This window comes from Astyanax mexicanus, chromosome 9 (genome assembly GCF_023375975.1).
Source record: "Astyanax mexicanus isolate ESR-SI-001 chromosome 9, AstMex3_surface, whole genome shotgun sequence".
In the NCBI taxonomy this organism is placed as follows: Eukaryota; Metazoa; Chordata; class Actinopteri; order Characiformes; family Acestrorhamphidae; genus Astyanax; species Astyanax mexicanus.
The window spans coordinates 33,277,768-33,302,102 of NC_064416.1; the positions used below are offsets into that span (position 1 = coordinate 33,277,768).

Here is a 24,335-nt window from a genome sequence, read left to right on the forward strand (position 1 = left end):
AAGTGTGCGCTGTGATAATTACTCACGGAGCTTTAGCCCGCTCGCTGTGGCGTGGGAATGTTGTGGGGCTGCCAGGCTGGATTGATGAGGTCTTCCCCAACTGGCCTCCAGCAAAGCGTCCAGCGCCGGCGCTCGGCTGAGCGATGGCCTCATTACCTCCTAGTATAAATCCTCCTTGCACTGGCCACTGCCACCGAGACCCATTACAGCAGGTACGTCCAGCCTGCTTCAGCAATTACCACCCACCTGTCTTTCCTTCCGCCTGCCTCCTTTAAACATTCCTAGATATTTTAAACTACATTTTAAGCAGCAGAACCTAAGATTTTATTTATTTATTTATTTATTCATTTTTTTACTTTGTAAGTGACAGACTCTCTGGTGAGAATGTATAAATGCACAGTACACAGTGTGCTCATGGCAAGGCATCATGAACTGTGGAAGTTTGAGTGTGAGCTCTGATAGTGGGTAGACATGGATGCGACAATCCTTCAATCTGTTCCTTTAGTTTTATGGACAGTCAAGATTTCTCGATCCAGAGTATCAGGAAAAACAGGGAGTACATCACAGACAAAGACATTACCTCCTGCAGTGGACAGCAGTGGGTGTTAATGATTGTGACCAGCAGCATCAGGTTGAAATTGTCCATGTACCCCTCAGTTGAGTGCAGTGTTCTTTAGCTTCCAAGGGACATGGCAAAAGTCATGGGACACGATATTACACTTTATGTATTGATTTTTTGTTAAATAATTATTTTTAAGAATAAAAAAAAAATCTGTGTTTAAAAAAAAAAACTAAAAGTTTTATTTTTTACCATCAACAGCATTAATATTAATCCATCTGGGTCTAAAATAGTCTCCATTTCTCTCTCGCTCCTCACTCTGTCAGAACGGCTGAAACCTTACACTGTTGTTACACCCAGCCTCACTTCATCTGACATCTCCGCACACATTGGAGTAGTTAGGTGGAGGCCTGACCCGGCTGACCCCGTGACCTCACCTCCTCTGACACGTTCGCCAAACCTGCCTCAGACGGCCCCCAGGGATGCTGTGGATTAGGCAGGGGAGTCGAGTGCGTCGGTGCCCCAATCAGGCGCCTCGGCCTTGGGCCTGCCCTTCTGTCTCGGCCCTCCCTCCTCCACGTCCACGCCATACCCTGCTCCACAGCCACACTGCTTCAGGGGTGGAGCTACAGCCTGCTGGTGGCACTTGATGGCTGGGGGTAAATTTTTGACAGCTCTTTGGCGGAAAATGTAGAATGTGTGTAATGGGGCAGTTTGACAGATAGAAGTTGTGGAGAAACTGGGAGCACTGGGTCTTGACCTATTGACATGTTGTGTGACTAAAGACCTCAACAAAAGAGAAAAAGGGGGATACAGAGGCTGACTAGAGTATTAAAGTATTGTTGTGAAGCTAAAACTTCCTTCACAAACTGTGATAATATGTGATAATACCTACAGTATTAATGTTTTGATCTGATCCATTGGATCAGGATTGTGGTTGATCCATTTCTAAGTCTTTGAGTTAAACAGTGTCATCAAGGAGACTGAGAAGAGTTCTCAGATGGTAAATGGAATAGTTTAGTTAGAGTCTGCAGTGTATAGCTATTTTGCATACTATACACATACATACCTACATACCTATATACATACATACATACACATGTATGTACGCTGATGTGAAAAGTATTTGCCCCTACAGACTTCTTTTGTTTTTGCTTTCTTGTCATACTGATATTTTTCTGATTATCAAAATATATATATATATATATATATATATATATATATATATATATATATATATATATATATATATGCAGACACATTGGATGGTTTTCAAGCATAAACATCCTGTTTAAAACATGCCACATAATCTCAATCAGACAATCAGAACCCAAGTACACCTGAGCTTTATTATCTCTTAGGATTGTCTGGTTCAATCTATTACAGCAAGTTACCAGGCAATGAAGCAGCAAAGCAGCCTCAGACCATCACACTACCACCACCATGTTTTACGTTGAGTATGACGTTCTTTTTCTGAAATTGTGTGTTAGTTTTACGCCAGAGGTAACGGGACAAACATTTTCCCAAAGTTCTGGAGTGAGACGGCTGGTTGTGTTCTTTTTGGTCAGCAGTTTTTATTGCCTTGGAACTTTCCTTTGTATACCATTTTCTACCAGTCCCTTTCTTATTATTGACTCAATAACACTGACCTTAACTAAGGCTAGTGAGACCTGTAGTTCTTTAAATGTTGTTCTGGGTTATTTTGTGACCTCCTGGATGAGTTGTCCATGCCCTTTTGAAGTAATTTCAGCGGCTAGCTACTGCCGGGAAGGTTCACCAGTGTTTCATGTTTTCTCTATTTGTGAATAATAGCTCTCACTGTGTGATGTATTTATGACAAAACATCACACAAAAACAAAAAAATTTATATAATATGTAAAATAACTTCATTTATCCAAGACTGAACTTTAACACAACTTCACCAAAACCATCGACTTACTCTCACTCTTCCCGACAAAGTTTGGTAAGAACCTGGGAGTTATGGTTGAAGACCAGCTCTTATTTACACACCATATTGCCTTAGTCTTGCTGCTTTGCGCTCAAACAAATGAAATAGTTTGCAACATATATATAACAACTAATGCAACAGGTCACCCAACTCTTGGTACAAGCAGTGGTCATCTCATTTCTTGACTACTGCACTGCAACGCTAAAAATGGGGAGTATATTATACTTCACATCTCCAACATAAACCTTTTCTCATTCATATGTGTGAACAGTGAACAGATTCGTATGAGGACAGTTCTTGACTTGCATGGTATCAAACTTTGCTTGGAAAGCCTAGTGCAACTAGACCTCCACCCTATTACCTAATGTACTTCCTAATCTTTGTAAAGTACCTTCCTTCCCGTCATCTAAGTTCTTCCTTTATCCCACTACCTTTCACCCCCCTCAACACACACACACACACACACACACACAGCATCCAGGGCCCCAGCTCAACACCCCAGTGGTCTCGGCTGCTTTACCCCGGGTTATAATAGCCAGACTGTGAAATCATCCAGCAACCACCCCCCCTCCTCCTCACCCCCTCACTCAACTCAACCCTCTCCTCTCCACTTAGAGCCCATCTTTAATATTATAAGAGTTCAGAGTTTTAAGAGTTCAGTGATCAATACAGTGTTTGGTGCAATAATCCTGTTTTTTAATCACAGTTTGTTTCATGCATCTTGGCAGCATGTTGTCCTCCACCAGTCTTACACGCTGCTTTTTGATAACTTTATAACTTAAGAAATTTAAGGAGTTTTGTTTGGTGTGTATTACTGAAGACTATATTAAAGCTATACAGGAGCACACTTGGAATTATTCTGTAATTGAGAGTCTTAAAAAATGCAGATTATATTTTATAGGTTAGATTCCTTTGGGTTTAAGCACCACATTTAGCTTTGAGGACAGATCTGCACACTCTTGGTATTTGTCCTCTCTTCTCCTTTTAGAGCCCATCTTCAATATTTATGGCTTTGAGTCCGAGGGAGCGGAAGGTATGGTGGGGTGGGGGGTTTGATGGGGGTGTAGGGAGTGCTGGTGTTACAGGGCCCGCTCCCTCAGTACCCCGAGCAGGAGGGGGCCCTTGGTGGCGGTTTGAGCAGCCCCGGCCCAGGCACCGGCCGGCCATGTTGAAATGATTAGGACGCAGGAAGCCGAAGCTGACACTGCTGACACCAGCCCCACCACCACATCCTGCCCGCAAGAGCCTCGCTACACGCCGACGCTCCCCTCGCCATGACAGCACGGCTGATTTATGCCCCCTGATAAGAGGAACTGGGAAAACAGGAGACTGTGGGCACGGGCTTGAAATAAAGGAACTGTCTACAATCGCTTACCTCATATATATGATATGATATATATATGATATATTGATGTTTTACAAAAAAAAATACTGACACCTCCACTAAGGTAACATATCATTTTTTCAAAAAATACAAAATAAGAGAGCACTTCAGTTTCTGAATCTGTTTCGTTGATTTTGCTATTTATCGGTATTAGTTTGAGTAAAATGAACATTGTTGTTTTATTCTATAAACTACGAACAACATTCCTCCCAAATTCCAAATAAAAATATTGTTATTTAGAGCATTTATTTGCTGAAAATGAGAAATGGCTGAAATAACAACAACAAAAAAAAGATGCAGAAGGCCTCAAAAAATGCAAAGAAAACAAGTTCATATTCATAAAGTTTTAAGAGTTCAGAAATCAATAATTACATTTTAATCAGTGTTTTAATGCATCCTGGCATGTTCTCCTCCACCAGTCTTGCACACTGCTTTTGAATAATTTTATGCCTTTACTCCTGGTGCAGAAATTCAAGCAGTTCTGTTAATTTGATGGCTTGTGATCATCCATCTTCCTCTTGATTATTTTCCAGAGGTCAAAGAAACTAATTTTCTAAGTGATATTTTATTTTTTCCAGAGCCGTATATATATTTGCATCACTCTAAAATGGGGATATATTATTTTTCACATCACCAACATAAACCTCGTCTCGTTCATATGTGTTTTCTTTCTTTTTACGATTTTTCTAACATTGTAAATGTAATATTGAAGACTATATTAAAGCTATACAGGAGCACATGTGGAATTATTCCATTAATAAAAGTGTTACAAATATAGCATATATTTTATACTTTAGATTCTTCTGGGTTTACGTATCACATTTATCCTATCACAAGTGTCTTTATGAGGTAGAGTCACCTGAAATAGTTATTATTGTCAGTCCTGACACTGTCAATCTGGACTTTCCTGACTCTACCTGAAGCTACAGTGTTCCCGCTCCCCTGGTTACTGATTGTGTGCCCCTGGTCTGTTTTGTATAAATACCCCTCAGTTTTCACTGTCTGTCGCTAGGTATTAAACCCAGTTATCTAGCTCTTCTATAACGGGTTTTCTTTATTCATTATCCTTTGTTACTTACTTGTTTCATTTTCAGACTACCGGTTTTGCCTTGCTCTCTCTACTGTGTACTTCGGTTGCCGATCTTTCAATCCGATTGGATCAGTTTTGTAAATAATTTGACAGCAGTACGTATAAAATCCAAAACACAGCAATATGAAGCCATTTTCAGACAGATCTGCACACTCTTGGTATTTAAGTTGTGGTGTCTTCATGAGGTAGAGTCACCTGGAATAGTTTTCTTAGCATCAGGGTTTCATACATGCATATTAAGAAGAAAATAAATGTAAAAAAAAAAAAATAAAAATAATAATGAATTAATCACTATCTCTTCTGAAGTTATTATTTGTTTTAGGTCCATCATTCAATCAGAGGCTTAATCAGCACTTAGAAAATCAATGCTTAGAAATGAGGCCATTATTAACACATAAAGAAAAAGAAAAGAAAAAAAGAAAGGACATCATATATTGTAGAAGTTTTATATACTTCCATATATCCCTGAACCTTCAGCTTCTCTCTGCTCTGAAACATTAAACTCTGGCAGGATTTCATACCTGAATATTTAGGGGAGAGCATTGAAAAAAAAAGCTCTTTTCGTCTACTTAAGTTACTCTTCAGCATTCCATTGCATCACCATTTACATATTTTTTCGGCCTTTAGAGACTCGAAGGCCGTCTATAGTTACACGGTAAAAACTTTTCTTCCCCCCTGGCTCAGAGATTCAGAGATGAATGAAGAGCAAAACTTTCTAACTTTAAAAAAAAAAAAAAATCAAGTGAAAGTTTTACCACAGAGTTCTACTGCCCCCTGGTGTGAAGGGTACTAACTGGCCTTCAAAATCACATCTATAGTATATATGCAAGTATAAAGACAATATGTGAACATATACTTTATATATGATAAGTGGGCCACTGGAAAAGCTCCAGAATTACTTCTATTAAAATAACTTAATACTGACTTCCACTAAAAGTCACTGAAATATTTCTTTCCAAGAATATATAAACATTGTGTATGTATTCAAAGTACCAGTCACAAAGTGGACAAGCTCCTTCTCAATCAGGTTTTTTTTTTTCCCTTTACTTTTAATGTTTTCTAAATTGCAGATTAATATTAAAGACATAAAACTATGATGAAACACTTTATAAATTGCATTAAAATGTCTTCAAAGTGACATAGTCATATAATTAAAATTTAGTACCAGTTAAAAGTTTGGACATGCCTTTTTCTTATATTATTATTATTATTATTATTATTATTATTATTATTATTATTATTATTATTATTATGTATTTATTTATTTTTTGCGGCATCCAAATTTAGAGTTTTTATCTGGGGTTCTATTAACTTTAAGCGGTTTCTGTGGCTGGTAACCCTGATTAATTATCTAGATAACTTGTGGTATTCCTCATGGGACAGTCCTGATGAGTGCCAGTTTCATCAAAACATTTTTGATAATCTTTGCAACTTTACTTTTAAAGTTATTGAACTTTACAATGGACATTGTTAGACCCATAATGCCCACAATGAGGATTCACAACGTTGCATTATTATTCAAGAATACCTGTCTACAGTTTTAACACATTGCAAAAAATAAAACATGTTCCTTTCTGAAATAGACAGTGTCCATGTTTTTGATTTGTGGTGAGATTTGTGCTGTTTAATCCCCAGCAGTGCGTTTGTTCCTGCCAGTCGCTCCTCTTTATATCAGCCTGAACATTCGACTGAGTGATTCCCCTCGCTCATATTCGCTGTCTTTAACACCACAGCTGAAGGTTAAAGCAGTAAGCAATGGAGAAATATTCACTTATACTTCAAACGCCTTCGATCTGCAAAAGTAAATGGACGGAGGAGCAAGGACGGAGACTGAGAAGCTGAATTATGATCGTGGCATTGCTCCTCAATGAAGGATGCTTAATGGATCGTCTGCCAAAATGAAGGTCATAACGCCATGCCTGTCACAAACAAATCACCATTCCAAATAATATTTGTTTATTCGTTTTGGACTCAAGGGCGTCGTCATAACTGAGCGCTTGTCAAGACCAAGAACAGTTTGTGTGCTTAAAGTTAATCTGCTCCTGAAGAAAATGGTGGCCATGTTTTAGGGTATGGTCTAATGATTTCCTGCTATCCACAAAGCAGCGGCGGATGCTGATCTTTCAAGGAGGGGAAGCTTAATTTCAGCCTACATCTTAAAATGTGTTGGTTTATTTATATGTAAATTCTACCCTCCTTGAGATAGTTTCATCAAGAGGAATGGCCGACAGTACGTTTTATTTGTTACAGCACTTCCAGTCAGACAGCTCACTCTGTCATACCAGGACAGCTAAAAAGACCTGTTACTTTTTCCCACCTTTTGCACCACATTAATCTGAGGAGTTTATCTGTTCTGCTGTTTAACTAACTTTTTTCTTCGTAAGGAAGACTATCAAATGGCTTCACCAAAATCCGGTCCACAACATTAAAACTGTCTGACATTATGTGCAGCTTGCACTGGCGCAAGGCCAGTGTGAAGTGTGTCCGTCTGTGAGTGCTTTGTGACGGTGGAGGGCTGAGCAGCCCCCACTGGACAGAAACTGCGATAGAAGTCAGAAAGAGTGATAAAACCACCAGAAATAGAAGCTTGATTTGTCGCCAGTCGTTTTTAATAAAGAAAATGCCGCTAAGAGGATCAGGAATGTCTCAGAACTGAAAGAAAATTAAAAGCTTCCATCTCGGATGTTTACATCAAAAGATCACTGATTCGCTCATTTCGCCGTCAATCAAAGAGGGAATCAGCCTTCCAGATCATCCAATCATCATGCAGAAGCTGAGCCATAGACCCCCATACATTCATTGCCTTAAAAAAAATAATAATAAAGCAACGCTAATTGCTGCAAAACTTAAAACTTGGCATGCGGTTAAGTTTTAGATATTGTTTTGTTTAGGAAACTTTTCAAAGACCAGCATCGCTTTAATTTAATAAAGAACAGTACATGAACTGTTACAGCGATGCAATGAAAAGTATGAACACCTAATTATATAAATATTTAATGAACTTTCATGAGAAAATGTTTTGAATATGTGCAACATAAAAACTACCAGCTACACACCTTTACACACAAAAAAAAGTTTTTTAAAAGATCAGCATCATTTTATACAAAAAAATAAAAAAATACGGAAGGTGACATTAAATAGGAAACACCTGCACAAAGGTAACGTGGGGGCGGAGCTACAAATAAAACACAGTTGAAAACACTAAAAGTGTTGTCTGACTCGTCTGAAATATTTTTTTTTGTTTTGTTTTTTAAGAATTACAGTTTTGTTTACTTAACATAGCTTAGCTGATTTAGAAAGAAAACATGGCAACACCCTTGTTCCTTACTAGAGTCACATAAAGTGTGCCTTATAATCCAGTGCGCCTTGTGTATAAAAATAGAAAAACAGAAAATAGATGTTTTTTTAATGTGCAACTCATAATCCAGTGTACCTTATTATAATGTGAGGAACACGGTAATGAGTAACGAGGTAGTAACCTTAGTAAGTCAATTTGGGGGTGTGTCTTTGCAAGTTTAGGGCTCCTATGTTTAATGTATCGATAATGTATTACAGGTGAAAACCATACCATATATCGCAAAACTGGTATTTTGTCCAAACCCCAGTAGGCAGTATATAGGCAATACAAGATATAAGTAAAAAAACTCAATACTCTGTATGTTTTTTTCTTTTTTCTTTATTTTAATGACATTTCACCACTTATTCCCAACAGTGATACACACACCTTTAGACACAGAGTGTAGAGTGCCTGCATGTTTGTGGGTTGGAGGTCGAATGCCCAGTGTACCACAGTGCAATTAAAGTCTGTAACTGGCGTGTTCACCACGCTTTATCTCCCTGGAGTGATAATTCCAGTGGTCAATTAACCTGCAGAAAGAAGTCCACTGTGTAGGAGGGAGAGATGACCTCTGCATCACCCGTTCTCTGGCTTTCATACTGAGCGTAAATGTGTTATGAATCAGTATTTTATTTTTAGATATTTTATTTCTGTATATACTGCACATTATGAAGTATTTTACCCAACAAGATATTACATATTCTGAGCCTATACAAAAAATATATATACAATAGATTTGTACTCCAATGTATTATATTAAAAGTTTTCACTAATATTAGCCTCCCAAAAAAGAAAAAAAAAAACAGTGAAAAAATGGAAAACGGGTGTAAACACAAAGGGATCCTATTTTAGCAGTGCACAACTTGATTTAAGGTGTGTCAGTGTGTCTTTGCTATCAGAACGACGGGAAAAGTACACTTTATTCTTAGTACTTAGAGCAGCTACCTGGACATGTCTAACGCTTCTTAGTTGAGGAAAATTACCACCTCATTTACACTATAAAGGTGCGCAAGCAGGTCATTTACGTAAACAGCAGAAATTCACGAGAGATAAAACAAGCACGAGATGAGGTAAAGGTGAGCATCTCCTCCTCATCTTCTGGCATTACCAGAACTGCCACACTCATGAATTAGCAAGCACTAGCAAAAGTAATATGACAGTGACCTATATTTTGTGTTGATTTAGAATAATGTTAATGCAAACAGGCACACGCTATGGGTTTGTGCACTGCTGTCTGTAGGCGTATTGGGAATGCACCTGTGCGGACAAGTCACTGCCAAAATAGCAATGAACATCTGACCATTGATGTCTGTATACAAATAATAATGAAAAAAAAAAAAAACGAAGAGGTACGATATAAGAGGTTCTTGTACTCAAAGTTTTATTTTCTTTTCATAATTGTACCCTTAAAGGTGTAATATTGGTCTTTATAGGATCAGATGTGTTCCCTCTGAACTACAGGGTCTTTCCCAACAGCAGAAACTACACATTTGTACCATTTAACCAGCCAACAGGTTTTCTGTATCACTGTACAAATAAACAATATATATATTTTTTTTATTAAACATTTTTCATTTAAAAAACAGACAATTTTGTATCATCAAGTTCTTGACACATATTCAGGTGATGATAATGTTTCTAATGTTTATAATGCTTACTGGTACAAAAAAACATCGGTTTCATTTAGTGCCCCAACGTGATTTCCGTTGCCAAGATAGCAATACGCCAGGAATTCCCCTAAACACACCTCATTTCGAGACCACCATAGATATATATTTTCACTAGCAGCACTAATAGGGCCCAAGGAGGTGATCATACTGTTTTTTTTTTTTTTATCAGTACATATCAGGTTACATATCAGATTTTGATATGGATTAAAATGAATGTACCAAGATAATTACATGACAACCCAAAAAAGAAACACTGTGCACATACAGAAGTGAAGGTGCTGAGAGTTGATTTATTAATATCAGTACGACAGACAATAAAGTTCAATCTAAACTCGAGCAGTTGAACAGAGTCTCACCTCTGAGGCTGAAGATACACAGATATATTCTCCTCTAGACTCGCTGATATGTAAATTTCACTGCTGCTTGGCTAAAGTAGTTGTTTTTGTTTTTTATAATTTTCCTCCAGTCTGAATTTATAAGCTTATAACACACACACAGAGACACACACACACACACACAGACACAGCTCTACCCACAGCCAGCTCCATGCTGTCTCCAGGTCTCTGCAGTTACATGTGTCTTTATCTGAAGCTTTTCATCTAACTAATGCCGAGGTGAAGCTAGCTCCACTTCAAGAAGAAAAAAAAAACGTAGATATATATTTATAAATATATAAAAAAGAACAGATCTGTCTGAATCCACCAGAGGCTCGGAGGAATAATGAACAACAGTCAGCGAGCCGACGAGGAATACAAACTCCAGTTAAGAACAAAGAGCGAGTCAAATCAGTGTGAAATATGCAGATTCAGTGAAAGTGCAAAAAAAAAAAAAAAAAACATTCATCGCTATCCGCTGGGATTCTGTCCACAGTATCGTATGGTTCACTTCACAAAATATAACGAATAATCTGCTCTACTTTAAAGAGAAAAAATATTTTATACATTGGAACTGTATGTAATTAATGTGAATTCATACAGGAAATGTAGTAAAATGAATGGCTTTAATTTGTTACAGCTGTTGAATCTCACATTACACAAATTGTCCACTTACTGTATATTTGTAATATATACTCATCTGCAAAAAAAAGTGTGCGATATGATTTGAAAAAAAAAAAAATAGGTCATATTTATTAAGCTACTCATACAGAAAGTAGTGTGTAATGCATGTGTAACACATGTGTAATGCAACGTTGTAGAGGTTCCTAATGGAGTTCTGTGATCATCTATCCCATCTTGAATCTTGAATACTCTTACACAGTTCCTGGAGATATTGTGGTAGGGGTGGAGTGAGGCCATAGCCCGTCCAATAGCATCGCACACAGCATTTTCAATCAAGTATTGTCCTTTTGAAAATTACAAAAAAGTGAGCCCCTGGTTGCAGGATGGTGTGGCCTAAGCTTCTGTTTAGAAGATAATTTTTACCTGTACATTACTTTTACTGTTATACTTTAGGTAGTTTTAAAAGCGCAGTACTTTTATATTTGTACTTGAGTAAAAAGTTTGAGTTGATACTTCAACGTCTACAGAAGTATTTTTAAACCCCAGTATATTTCCTTCTTCTTGAGTAATAAATGTGAATACTTTTGACACCCTTGGTGACAACCAATTATCGAAATATACAGTGATGTGAAAAAGTTTTTGCCCCCTAAATATTTATTTTTTTGCTTTTTTTAAATCATATTTTTCTGTTTATCAAACAAACTTTAATATCGGACAAAAAGAACCTCAGAAATGTTTAAAAGTACTTTTTAAATAATGACAGAACAGATGGCCAGAATTCCTGCTTCCATCTATTACAGCAAGTTATCCAGACCCCGAAGCAGAAAAGCAGCCCCTGACCATCACACTACCACCACCGTGTTTTATATTCAGTATGTTGTTCTTTTTCTGAAATTACTTGTTAGTTTTAGCCAGATGTAATGGAACAAACACCTTCCAAAAAGTTCCACTTTTGTCACGTCCGTCCAAAGACCATTTACCCAAAGTCCTGGAGATCATGATCCATGATCCATCCTTTTTAGCCGGCAGTGTTTTTTTCCTTGGGACTCTCCCATGAATACCATTTTTAACAGCCTCTTTCTTATTATTGAATCATTAACACTGACCTTAACAGAGCCAAGTGAGACCTGCAGTTCTTTAAATGTTGTTCTGGGTTGTTTTGTGACCTCCCGGGTGAGTTGTCCATGCCCTTTTGGAGTAATTTTGGTAGGCTGGCCACTCCTGGGAAGGTTCACCAGTGTTTCATGTTTTCTCCATTTGTGAATAATAGCTCTCATTGTGGTTCTATTGAGTCCCAAAGCTTTAGAAAGACTTTATAACCTTTTCCAGACTGACAGATGATCATTGACTTTGTTTTCTCATCTGTTTTTACATTTTTTTTTTTTTCAGATTATGGCAAAAAGTGTTGCTTTTTGAGATCTTTTAGCTGATTCAGACAGATTCTATTTAAGTGATTTATTGATTTTACAGGTCTGGCAGTAATCAAGCCTGAACTCAGCTTTCCAAAAAATGTGATTAATCACATGTAATTTATGGGAGGGGCAAACACTTTTTCACACTTTTTTACAAATTGATTTGGATAGTTGTTTTTTTATACAATAAATGAAATATTTTTATATTTTATATAACAATTTTTTTTTGAGCATCTGAAAAAAATGGGTATGACAAAAATGCAAAGACAAAAGAAATCTGTAAGGAGCAAATACTTTTTTACACCACTGTAACTTGCTGATCCAATCATTTAACTCCTTCTGAGGGCAGCTATTTTTTAATGATGAATATATTTGTGTGTACAACCAAAAGTCTGAAAGAAAATGGAATAGTATGGAAAATGTACTTCTAATAAATGTAGGGATTTCTAATAAAGAGGCCAGTAGAGCTAATAACATATCATCCAAGAAAAATTGAGAATATATTATCTCTATTTCTATAAATTCTATCTCTAAATCTGCTAAAGACTACCAGACAGACTCTTCAAGGCTGAGCCCGTTCAGTAGAGGCCGCAGCTGAGCCTGTCTGTCTGGCGACACTGACAGACAGGCACTCCCGTCCTGCACTACCCCGGGTTCATGCACTGACACGGGACTCAGCTTTCCTTCCTCCAGCATTTGGAGATCAAAGAACATGAGTTGAGATGATTAGCAAAGGCTGACACTATCTGTTGCACCAATTGCTGACACAGATGGGCAAATACACACACATACACAGCTTGTTTAGTCCCTGTAGAGTAGAACAGCCAATAAAATAAGACTCTGAATCGGATAAAGGGCGTTAACTTACACTGTAAAACCCGATAAGTTGACTAAACTCAAAACTTTTGTTGTAACCCATTACCTAATAAATTTTAAGTTCATGTAATATAATTTTTAAGTACAGTAAACTTAACAAATACATATACATATAAATTTAAAATTAATATTTTCCTGAACTTGTATTTAGTCTTCTTTCTGTTTTTATTAAACTCTTTTTTAAATACTCATAGAAAAGTAGATGAAAGAGAACAGTAAAGAATTAAAAGTACTGAGAGCACAGCAAGAACACAGAGTTACTGCAGCTCAGTAAATCATGCTTCTTCTACAACCAACAACACAGAGGCCAAGCATTTAATCATAATATGTGATCTACAAGTTTACCTAATGTAGCCCCGGGTGACTCACTACACACTGATGGTGAGTGTTAGTCAGAAACTGTTGGACACACCCAGTATGCAAATCGATTGTGACAGAAGCCAATGGAAAAGAGGCTGCCATTGGCAACAGACTAAACTCAGTTATCATAAGTTGATTCAACTCAAAGATCTCAGTTTAAGTGTATATATGTGCCCACAAATGTTCAACTAACTCAAAATAGTTGAGTAATGTTTAGAAATCTCCAATTTTATGTAAAATAGACTTCATTTATTTAAGTTCAAAAAATGTCTGGGTTTACAGTGTATTAGTGCCATGCCCAATGCCAGCTGTGGACTAAATAGAGCCATATAAACCTACAGCATTGAGCTGTGGAGCAGTGGAACTGTGTTCTCTGGAATGATGGGATGAAATTGGGAGTTGGGGATAGGATTGGATGGTGATAATCCAACATCCTGACCTCATTAATGCATTAATAAAGGAGAACTCCGGTGTGAAATGCACTTACAGGTGGATTAAAACGTGTTAAAAAGTACTTACCTTTGTTGAATATACCATACCAATATACCTTTCTCACGCAGCTTTCTGAGATCCAGTATTTTGTGCACTTTTCCCAAAAAAGGCTTTTACAATGGATGATGTGGAGCGTGCCAGTTATTACTACTAAAGGAGAACTTGATTTATTTCTAAGGTAGTCCAGGGGGAATCACTACACACTGATGGTGAGTGTTAGTCAGAAACTGTTGGACACACCCAGTATGCAAATAGACTTTGCCAGAAGCCAATGGAAAATAAGATGTTAATGACAACAGACTAAACTCAGTTATTATAAGTTGGTTCAACTGAAAGATCTCAGTTTGAATGTATAATATGTGCTCACAAATGTTCAACTAACTCAAAATAGTTGAGTATTGTTTAGAAATATGGGTTTACAGTGTGTCAGAAGGGTACCTTGCGAATCAGGAACACCACTCCTTGCTCCAGGCTGATCAATTTATCCGAAACCCACTTGGTCCGATTGAGCAGAGTCTCGGGCGCAGCGTCGTAGCGGTCCAGGGTGCTCTGCAGATAAACCATGGGCTCGATCCAGGACTGCACCAGCATCAGCACAGAGTGGAGCAGCCACTTGTCCTGCAGGGGGCAGTAGAGAGCTGGTGAGCCCAACACAACAGCCACGGAATGACCTTTGGACACTTTTTTGATGTCTATCCCATAATAGCATGCCCAACAGCAAGTCAGCTAGTTCTTAAAGAAAGCCCACCGCAGGGTCACATTCAGTCTCTCGGCGGTTTCGAGGGCTTGTATAGCAGGCATTCAATGACTGTCCAATGATTTTTGAGTAGGTGTTGAAGCACGCCAGGAATTCAGACTGCAGAAATGCTGAGTGTGTCCGCCTCGGACGGCCGGAGCCATTAGTCCCGATGAAATAAAAGGTTAGAAATGCAGTAAATGTTGAATATTGAAATCTGATAGGTCTGGCTCTACGGAATCAAAAGCCGGCTTGAGTGGCAGAAGCAATTTGCTCTGAGTCTGAAAGGTCACCCACCTGCCTGGCACGGATGCCACACAAAGAAAAAAATCTATACAAAAAGGCAAGAGCATGGTAAACAGAACATTTACACTCAGAATAAACAAGAACATCAAAAGTGAGACAGTGTTAAACACACTGCTGCAGTGTTTTAGCAATGTTTTATACAATACACTGTGTTGTATCTATTGACTTGTTAGCATAATTAATGGTTCTTATGTTATGAAAGTAATTAATATTGTTAAAGGTTATATAAGTATATATATATATATATATATATATATATATATATATATATATATATATATATATATATATATATGAGTAATGTCTCAACTAATTATTTATTGACACTAGTTAAGAATGACTAAACCTGGCGCTGTCTAAAGCGATGCTACTATGAGCGGGAGAGAGCACAATTGGCCTCGCTCCCACTGGGTGGGTAGATGCCGCTCTCTCCCCACATCACTAAAGGGTGATGTCAATCAGTATATGGCGTCTGTGAGCTGATGTATCAGAACCCAGTCGCTGCGCTTTCCTCCGAGTGCGCTGTGATGCTGTTTTAGTCTTCACCCTCCTGGTGTGTTGGGGAATTACTAGTGATAGGGGGAGTCCCACTAATGAGTGGGTTGGGTAATTGGCTGTGCAAAATTGGGAAGAAACTGGGAAAAATTTTAAATAAAGTTATAAAAATGATAATGATAATAATTACTATATTTTATGGATTATAAGGTGTACCATATTCTAAGGTGCACAGTAAATAAATGTCTATTTTCTGGTCTATTTTTTTTTCATAAGGTGCACCAGAATATAGGATGCATTTAAAGCGACAATACTAAGGAACTCAAAAAACAGTTAAAGTAAAATATAAATAAAAATCTTTTAAAACATTTTCTTTTAAAATCAAACGAGTGCTGGATGTTTACCTACACAGATTTCTCTCCTGAAAACTTAGATTTCCAGTATTTTAGCTGCAGTTAGCAGCACTTAGCGCTAACTTAGCGCTACACTGAGTAACCCTGAGACGACAGGGCACTATCATCTAGCTGTTCGCTCCACATAGCTTGTTTTAACACGGTAAACATGCAGACTACAGTCTTTAATAAAAGAATCTTTAGTAGACTGGCAAAATGGAATTATGTTTAGCAATATCAGTGATGTCAATTAATTAAAAATAAATAAATAACAGTAATTATTACAGAATGTCTCAACTAATTGACATTATTAATCATTACTAAAGTTTTACGTTTTAATCTCTCAATTCAGTATTTACAACATGCTATAGGATTAACACTTATTGCTGTTTAATAATGTGTTAATTAGTGGCAATTAATAATTAGTTGACATGGTACTTAGACATTAAAGTATTTTTTAAGTAAGTATTGTTTATATTTGTTCAATATTCACAACAGACATCCATGATTAAAGTGTATTTAAGTGTAAATTCTAGAATCAGATTGTCAAAATGAAATTATAATTATGTTAGTCAATAAAAAAAAAATATCATATTAATCACAACCAAATTAAATAATTAACTGTGGTTAATCACTTTTTCCTAATACTAAGCTAGATAAAAGAACCAATGTAAAATTTGCAAAATAGACTTAATAGATATAAATATATTTATGTAAGTGGTGTCAATCGATTGCAAAATGAATCTTATTAATCACAGTACAATTATGTGGTTAATCACAAATAAACACGCCTTTTCTTTTAATAATGTGGGTTTAAATACAAATACAAAAATCTATGTTATATTGTCGACATCAACTCTATCATATTAGTGGTGTCAAACGAAAAAAGAAACAAAAACATTTTAATCACAACAATATTTTGGGATTTGTCATGATTTAAATTTGACAGGAGTTTGGGGCAAAACTGTGTAATGTGATTAATTTGGGTTAAAAAAAAAGTGTTAATACATTGTTTTTTTTATTTCCAGGTAAAAGAAGCAATCGCTCAGAAAAAAAAGAAAAAGGAAAGCATCTACATGCCCTGGAGAAGAGGCCGTGTAGAAACATTGTGAGCGCTCGGCCGGATCATGTAAACGTACAGCAGGTTTAAATGAGATTGAGCCGGGAGCCGGGGAGCTGGGCCTGTGTTGAGTGCTGGGTTCTCTGTGGAGATTGGACGCTGTTGTAGAAATGCGTTTCTGTGTTCTGAGCTTTACTTTAGGCTACTTCAGACCCACACTGAATCACACAGGTTGAAGGAGGTGGGTGTAATCTAGAAATAGAAAAAAAAAAAGACCAATTCTCACTTCTCCCAGTTATTTTCTACCACTTGCAGGAAGGTGTTATGAAGGAGTGCGGTGATCTATCTCTAAGGCTTTGCTGTTTTCTTAATTAAACATATAAAGTTATGGAACCTAAAGTCTACAGAAAAAAATAAAAAATGTATTCCGATTAGTAACAACACAATTCTGTGTTTAATCGCATTTGTTTTTCTTCAGACGCAGATTTTTATAGTGGATATTTAAATGTAAAATGCAATAACTGTATATTAGTGGTGTCAATTATAGTAATACTATATACTTGTACGTTTGAGGGGAGATAAAATCAACGTAGGGTGCTGGAATAAAGAATGCATGATCAATTGGATTGTAAATGTCTCAGCTTGGTTTGTGTGTGCATGTACAGTTGTGGTCAAAAGTTTACATACACTTGTAAAAAAAACATAATGTTATGGCTGTCTTGAGTTTTCAATAAGTTCTACAACTCTTATTTTTCTGTGATAGAGTGATCGGAACACATACATGTTTGTCACAAAAAACAGTCATAAAATTTGGTTCTTTCATAAATTTATTATGGGTCTGCTGAAAATGTCACCAAATCTGCTGGGTCAAAAATATACATACAGCAACATTAGTATTTGGTTACATGTCCCTTGGCCATTTTCACGGCAACTAGGCGCTTTTGGTAGCCATCCACAAGCTCCTGGCAAGCTTCAGGTCGAATGTTTGACCACTCTACTTGACAGAATTGGTGCAGTTCAGCTAAATGTGATGGTTTTCTTGCATGAACCCGTTTCTTTAGCACTGTCCACATGTTCTCAATGGGGTTTAAGTCAGGACTTTGGGAAGGCCATTCTAAAACCTTAATTCTAGCCTGGTTTAGCCATTCCTTTACCACTTTTGATGTGTGTTTTGGGTCATTGTCTTGTTGGAACACCCAACTGCGCCCAAGACCCAACCTTCGGGCTGATGGTTTTAAGTTTTCCTGCAGAATTTGGAGGTAATCCTCCTTCTTCATTATCCCATTTACTTTCTGCAAAGAACCAGTTCCACTGGCAGCAAAACATCCCCAGAGCATAATACTACCACCACCATGCTTGACAGTAGGCATGGTGTTCCTGGGATTAAAGGCCTCACCTTTTCTCCTCCAAACATATTGCTGGGTGTTGTGGCCAAACAGCTCAATTTTTGTTTCGTCTGACCAGAGAACTTTCCTCCAGAAGGTTTTATCTTTGTCCATGTGATCAGCAGCAAACTTCAGCCGAGTCTTAAGGTGCCTTTTCTGGAGCAAGGGCTTCTTTCTTGCACGGCAGCCTCTCAGTCCATGGCGATGTAAAACACGCTTGACTGTGGAGACTGACACCTGTGTTCCATCAGCTTCCAAATCCTTGCAGACCTGCTTCTTGGTGATTCTTGGTTGACTCTTGACCATCCTGACCAATCTCCTCTCGGCAGCATGTGATAGCTTGCGTTTTCTTCCTGATCGTGGCAGTGACACAACTGTTCCATGCACTTTATACTTGCGTATAATTGTCTGCACAGTTGCTCTTGGGACCTGTAGCTGCTTTGAAATGGCTCCAAGTGACTTCCCTGACTTGTTCAAGTCAATAATTTGCTTTTTCAGATCCACACTGAGTTCCTTTGACTTTCCCATTGTAGCTTTTGTAGCTGAGTCTAATCACTGGGTCAAATGAGCCCTATTTAAATGGGCTCATGAGAAGTCAACAGCTGTAGTCAATCAGAATCACTTACAAGAAGTGAAGAGGCCATGACATGAAGCTAATTTGATTGACACAACTCGCTACATCACCAAAATTGACAAATTTTGTTGCTGTATGTATATTTTTGACCCAGCAGATTTGGGGACATTTTCAGCAGACCCATAATAAATTTATGAAAGAACCAAATTTTATGACTGTTTTTTGTGACAAACATGTATGTGTTCCGATCACTCTATCACAGAAAAATAAGAGTTGTAGAACTTATTGAAAACTCAAGACAGCCATAACATTATGTTTTTTTACAAGTGTATGTAAACTTTTGACCACAACTGTATGTGTGTGTGAGAGAGAGAGAGAAATATATAGAGAGAAAAAGAGAGAGAGAGAGAGAGAGAGAGAGAGAGAGAAATAAAGCTCTCTGACCGGGTCTGAGCTGGAAGTTCAAAGCGCATCTTCAATCGTTCAGCCAGAAAACAGATTAGTGTGTTGGGCGGGGGCGGGGCAGATTATGGCGGAAGTAGGGGTCAAACTGGGTGCCTTAATTAACTTGCATAAAAAAATAGTAACATGTTACTGATTCCAAATTAACAGCGTGCATTAACGCTTTAACATTGACAGCCCAAATTATTTTATTAAGCCTCATTAACTAAAAAAAAATTGAATAGAACAGCTGAGATGCATACTAAAACTTACCATCAGTGTGTAGGCAACCCCCTCGGCTACATATATTTATGGTTTATGTCATGGTTGATTTTTTTGGGCCCATTCTCTATGTTGCTAAATGTGGCTCCATGCTGGTTAATTACTGCAGTGTTTGCTCTTTTAGTATCGTGTAAAAATACATTAGTTAGTTAGTTAGTTAGTTAGTTAGTTAGTTAGTTAGTTAGTTATTTGGATGTTAATGTTGAATAAGTCTTTTTTTCAAAATATAAAAACATAAAAATACATATTATTTTAATCATTTGCTTATAAGTCCCTTAATGTGTTAATAATTAAAAAAATACTGTATAATTAAAATCATCAAAAATCAAATAAAATGCTTCTTGGATTGGCACTTGGAGTCGATTTATAGATTTTTTTTTTAATAGAGGAGCAGCTTAGGCTGGCTAACTGTCGGAAAATTAAACTGAGATGAAAATAATGCTTCATTTTACAAATTAACATATAAAAAAATTATACAGTATTTATACAGTACCAGCCACAAAGCCTTACATTCTGTGTGTATGTTCTGCATTGTGGATTAATACTAAAGTCATCCAAATGATAAAGAAAACCAGAATATGTTTTTGTATTTTATATTCTTCAAACTTGGCACTCCTTGGTAGAGTAGGTAGAGTCACCGGGAATGGCTTTCAGTTAACAGCTGTGTTCTAGTAAATAGCTCTATTTAAATAATGTTCTAACCCATATTATAGCAAGAACTACCCAACTAATTAAAAAAAATGAAAGTTTCAAAGACTACCAGAAACTTTATGATGAAACTGGCACAAATCAGGACCACTTCAGGAAAGGAAGACCAAGAGTTACCTTTATTGCACAGGATAAGTTTTTTAGAGTAACCAGCCTCAGAAACCACAAGTTACCAAGTTAACATGTCTCATGTCTGTGTGCTTACCGATATCTGCTGGAGCTCAGTCTTGGAGCTGGGGATGGGGATGGGGAAGGCCTTTGTGATGCAGGAGTTTCCTCCTGGGATTCTAAAAGCTCTCGCTGAGTACGGGACAAACATCTCCTCCTGCAGAAGAACACAGATAATGCAGAGCCTCAATACATATTAATATTACAGCACAATCATTTAATATACCAATATAAAATGCTGTAATTTGATATACAATTCCAACATATTTTATTTAAATGTTGTATACTGCAAAATATGACTTTTCTTTGGCTATGGTGCTTGTTTACTCTAGATATTCCCTTTTGTCCACCATCGGAAAAGTTTAAAATACTAATCTTTAGTAAAGGCAGTGGTTATATACACTGTAACCTATAAATACATGCTCATTCCTTGTTAATTATGATATAGAGGGTATTAAAAAGAGTATATTCTGATGATTTTGTTGGAGTTACTGTCTCTACTGTCCTGGAAAGACTTTCTACAAGATTTTGGATTAGCCTTGCTATGAGGATCTAATAAAATTCACCAATAAGTGCATTAGTAATGGATGATCTGGATGTTGGAGGACTTGACCTTGCCTCATTCCCTCAACTCCCCAACTCATCCCATCCCCATCTAAAGTACTGAATGGAGCTCCATCATTCCAGAGAATTCCACAGCTTAATGTTGTAGGCTTCTATGCCCTTTAATGACTGGAATCAGGCAGCTTTGTGCCAATGGAATGATGGCGCCCCATCCAATGCATTTGGGATAGTTTGGGATGAGTTGGGTATGGCGTGAAGGGGGCTGGTGACCATCCAACATCCCAGGAAAGTGCATTTGTTTATGGTGGAATACAATCAAATTCTTAACCTTAATGTTGGTGCCCCAAACATTTGTCCAAACATTGTGTGTACTTCAAAGTAGGCATTGCCTCACAAGAACACAAGAAGAACTATGTTTTTAAGAGTATTAAAAAGTAAAAATCTATAGAGCAATCTATATACCAATCTATAGAGCACTGATCACAACTAATTCTCTTAATTAATCATGGGTGTGTTTTGGCTATGACGTGAAACAAACCAATCAGTGTGTCAGTTGTCATTTCCTTTAGGAGCCAGATGAGCTCTGACTTTGGTGCATTGATATCTTAACAGCGCAGTTAAGTGCTTTTGTGCTGCCCAGCAGAGAATACTGACCTGCACATTTACAAGTTCAGAAGCAATTATCAGCCCTTCTATTTAATACTGAAGCCAAATGTAGGTTAGAAATTCAGCTCTACAGCTGCTCAATATCATCACTAATCATATGATAAATTATGATAATCCACAGCAGCTATTTCTCCGTATGTTATCACCCTGTCTGTGTTATTTCCATGTGTAAAAAAAAAGTAGGAGAGAAAACTCCTCTCGCTGCATCTGATTAGACCTATGAAAATGGAAGTATTGCCATTTGTCAGGAGATTATAAGTTCTATGGGATCCGTTTCCAGGGAGGAGTTCAGCTAAATAATTCATATTCTGCCGCGGCTTTGTCTGAGAAACCGCTTTCAGTTGCTGTGAAACATATGGCAGTCTATATCCATCTGATTAACATTAACCTCTCATTAATTCACACTCTCACACAGGAGAAATCATTTCCTGTTCAAGTGATTTTTTTTTTTTTTTTTTAAGAAAAGTGAAAAAAAAAAGAAATTCACACAGCTTTTATATTGATTTTTACTGTGAGAAAAATTTAATTATCCAGGAACAAATATTCACAGTTCACACTCTACTGTTGTTATGAGGAGCGGTGTGTAAATAAATAAATACGATTATATTAATATCCAACGTGGCACTTGCTATTTAGCCCAGTCAACTCTTACACTGTTAAAAAAAAAAAAAAGCAAATATACTAGAAAAAATAGCAGTGTTTAACAACAATGTACATTACCAGTAAAAGTTTTAACACATATTCTCATTTAATGTTTTTCTAAAAAAAAAATTCTCTACATTGTAGATTCATAATACAGACACAGAAACAATTAATGGACACCTATGGAATTATATAGTAAACAGCAAAAGAAAAAGTGTGATTTGATTTCTAAGCGTATGTAAACTCTTAACCGAAGTATTATGGGATTTCTCAGACTATGCATTCATGAAAAGACCAGGGTAGCGAGCAGCATTTAACACAGCACCTGCAAGATGTCGACCCAACTAATATATTGTTAATGTATTAATAAAAGATAAATCATTTTTAACTTCTGGCTGATGTATGATCATATTGCGACTCAATGTGCTACGGAAAAACATGGTGTGAAGTTTGGGTTTTACGTGATGTATACGTCACATGAGTCTCAAAAATCTGATAGCCTGATATTCTAGATTTTTTTTTTCCATTATCTAATTACCATGTAATGTTCATGTAAACACACTGATCAGATTAGTAACACATTTCAATGTTTTTTAGTCTTTGAATTATGAAGTGAATGTAAACCAGGGCTGTGCACAATTCAGAATTTCACAATTGAATTAAATTAAATGATCATTCAATTCAAGTCTCATTTTGCATACTGCTGTAATTACAAAAAAAATTAAAATAAATAATTAAATCAAACCAGCACTGGCCTCAATTTGTTTCTTTCACTAGAGTGCACTCCCAAAAAATCCTTAATGATTGAACAACCATTTTGAAGACTTGGAGCAAAGTATTTTGGGAAATTAAGTGTTTTATAGGGTGTGTTTCATATGTTAATGTGTGGTTAATACAATAATATCTGTATGATATTCATGTTGTAATAATATGTAATATATATACTCTAAAGTTTCATTAACTACACTTTTATTACACCTAACTATGTATTATTGTTTCATTGAATTTCATAGAATTCCAACTCTACTTCCTGCAGTTTGAATTTGAATTGCAATTTTCCTTCCTGTTCACAATCTCAATTGAAATTCAAATTCAGAATTCAATTTAATTCTGAATTTTGTACAACCCTCATGTCAACGCATATTTTTGTATACGACAGAATGATACAGCTTGTTGAGTGGATGGTCAGACTTACGAACAGTGTGCAGCACTCATCAGAGATGCGGGAGATGAGCTCGGCGTGCTGGATGACCCGGTCCATCAGCTTCTCCTGAGAGATAGAGGAGCAGCGGGACAGAGAGGCGGAGTCACTGCTGCAGTCCAGAGGCAGAGGTGCTGACCCGAACCAGGCCTGAACCACTAATACACACACACACACACACCACATATAAATAATACAGGAATACAAGAAGCAAAACTCAAAACTTATGTGGATTGTTTCCTAAAGAAAATTGAAATCTGCAGTATTTTTCAAAGAAGGCAAAAAAAAAATGCTTTTGTAGAAAAGCAACATTTACTTGGAAAGTTTATTAAAAGAATATAGATAATCTGTGAAAGATTTCTTGTGCAGTATTTTATATTTTATTTTATAAAACCGTATGAAAACTACTTCTACTACCAGATCAGGAGAATCTCTCACTATCTTTAATAAACTCCTGAAGACAGAGCTCTTCAAAGAGCACTTACTCTCCTAACACCTCTAACTAACTACCTTCCACTACCAGATCAGGAGAATCTCTCACTATCTTTAATAAACTCCTGAAGACAGAGCTCTTCAAAGAGCACTTACT

The 24,335-nt window shown here is 37.0% G+C and overlaps 1 protein-coding gene across 1 annotated transcript; it reads right to left on the reverse strand.

The window, feature by feature from the left end:
- Nucleotides 1-1,051: 1,051 nt before the first annotated feature.
- Nucleotides 1,052-23,932, reverse strand: smtla (somatolactin alpha). The gene is made up of 6 exons (XM_049483688.1): nt 23,741-23,932; nt 20,711-20,830; nt 14,567-14,744; nt 12,949-13,096; nt 3,611-3,807; nt 1,052-1,212 (listed from the first exon to the last, which is right to left on the reverse strand). Exons 1-6 carry the CDS (start codon nt 23,930-23,932, stop codon nt 1,052-1,054), a joined length of 996 nt encoding a protein of 331 aa, XP_049339645.1.
- Between the last annotated feature and the right edge of the window lie 403 nt (nt 23,933-24,335).

What these genes read in the sequence shown, in the direction of transcription:
- smtla (XM_049483688.1), bottom strand. Translation starts at nt 23,932, where the DNA reads ATGTGGTGTGTGTGTGTGTGTGTATTAGTGGTTCAGGCCTGGTTCGGG. An exon ending in CTGAGCTCCAGCAGATATCG is followed by an intron (nt 14,745 to 20,710) that starts GTAAGCACACAG and finishes TGCCCCCTGCAG; the next exon opens with GACAAGTGGCTGCTCCACTC. An exon ending in AGTGGTGTTCCTGATTCGCA is followed by an intron (nt 13,097 to 14,566) that starts AGGTACCCTTCT and finishes TCTTTGATCTCC; the next exon opens with AAATGCTGGAGGAAGGAAAG.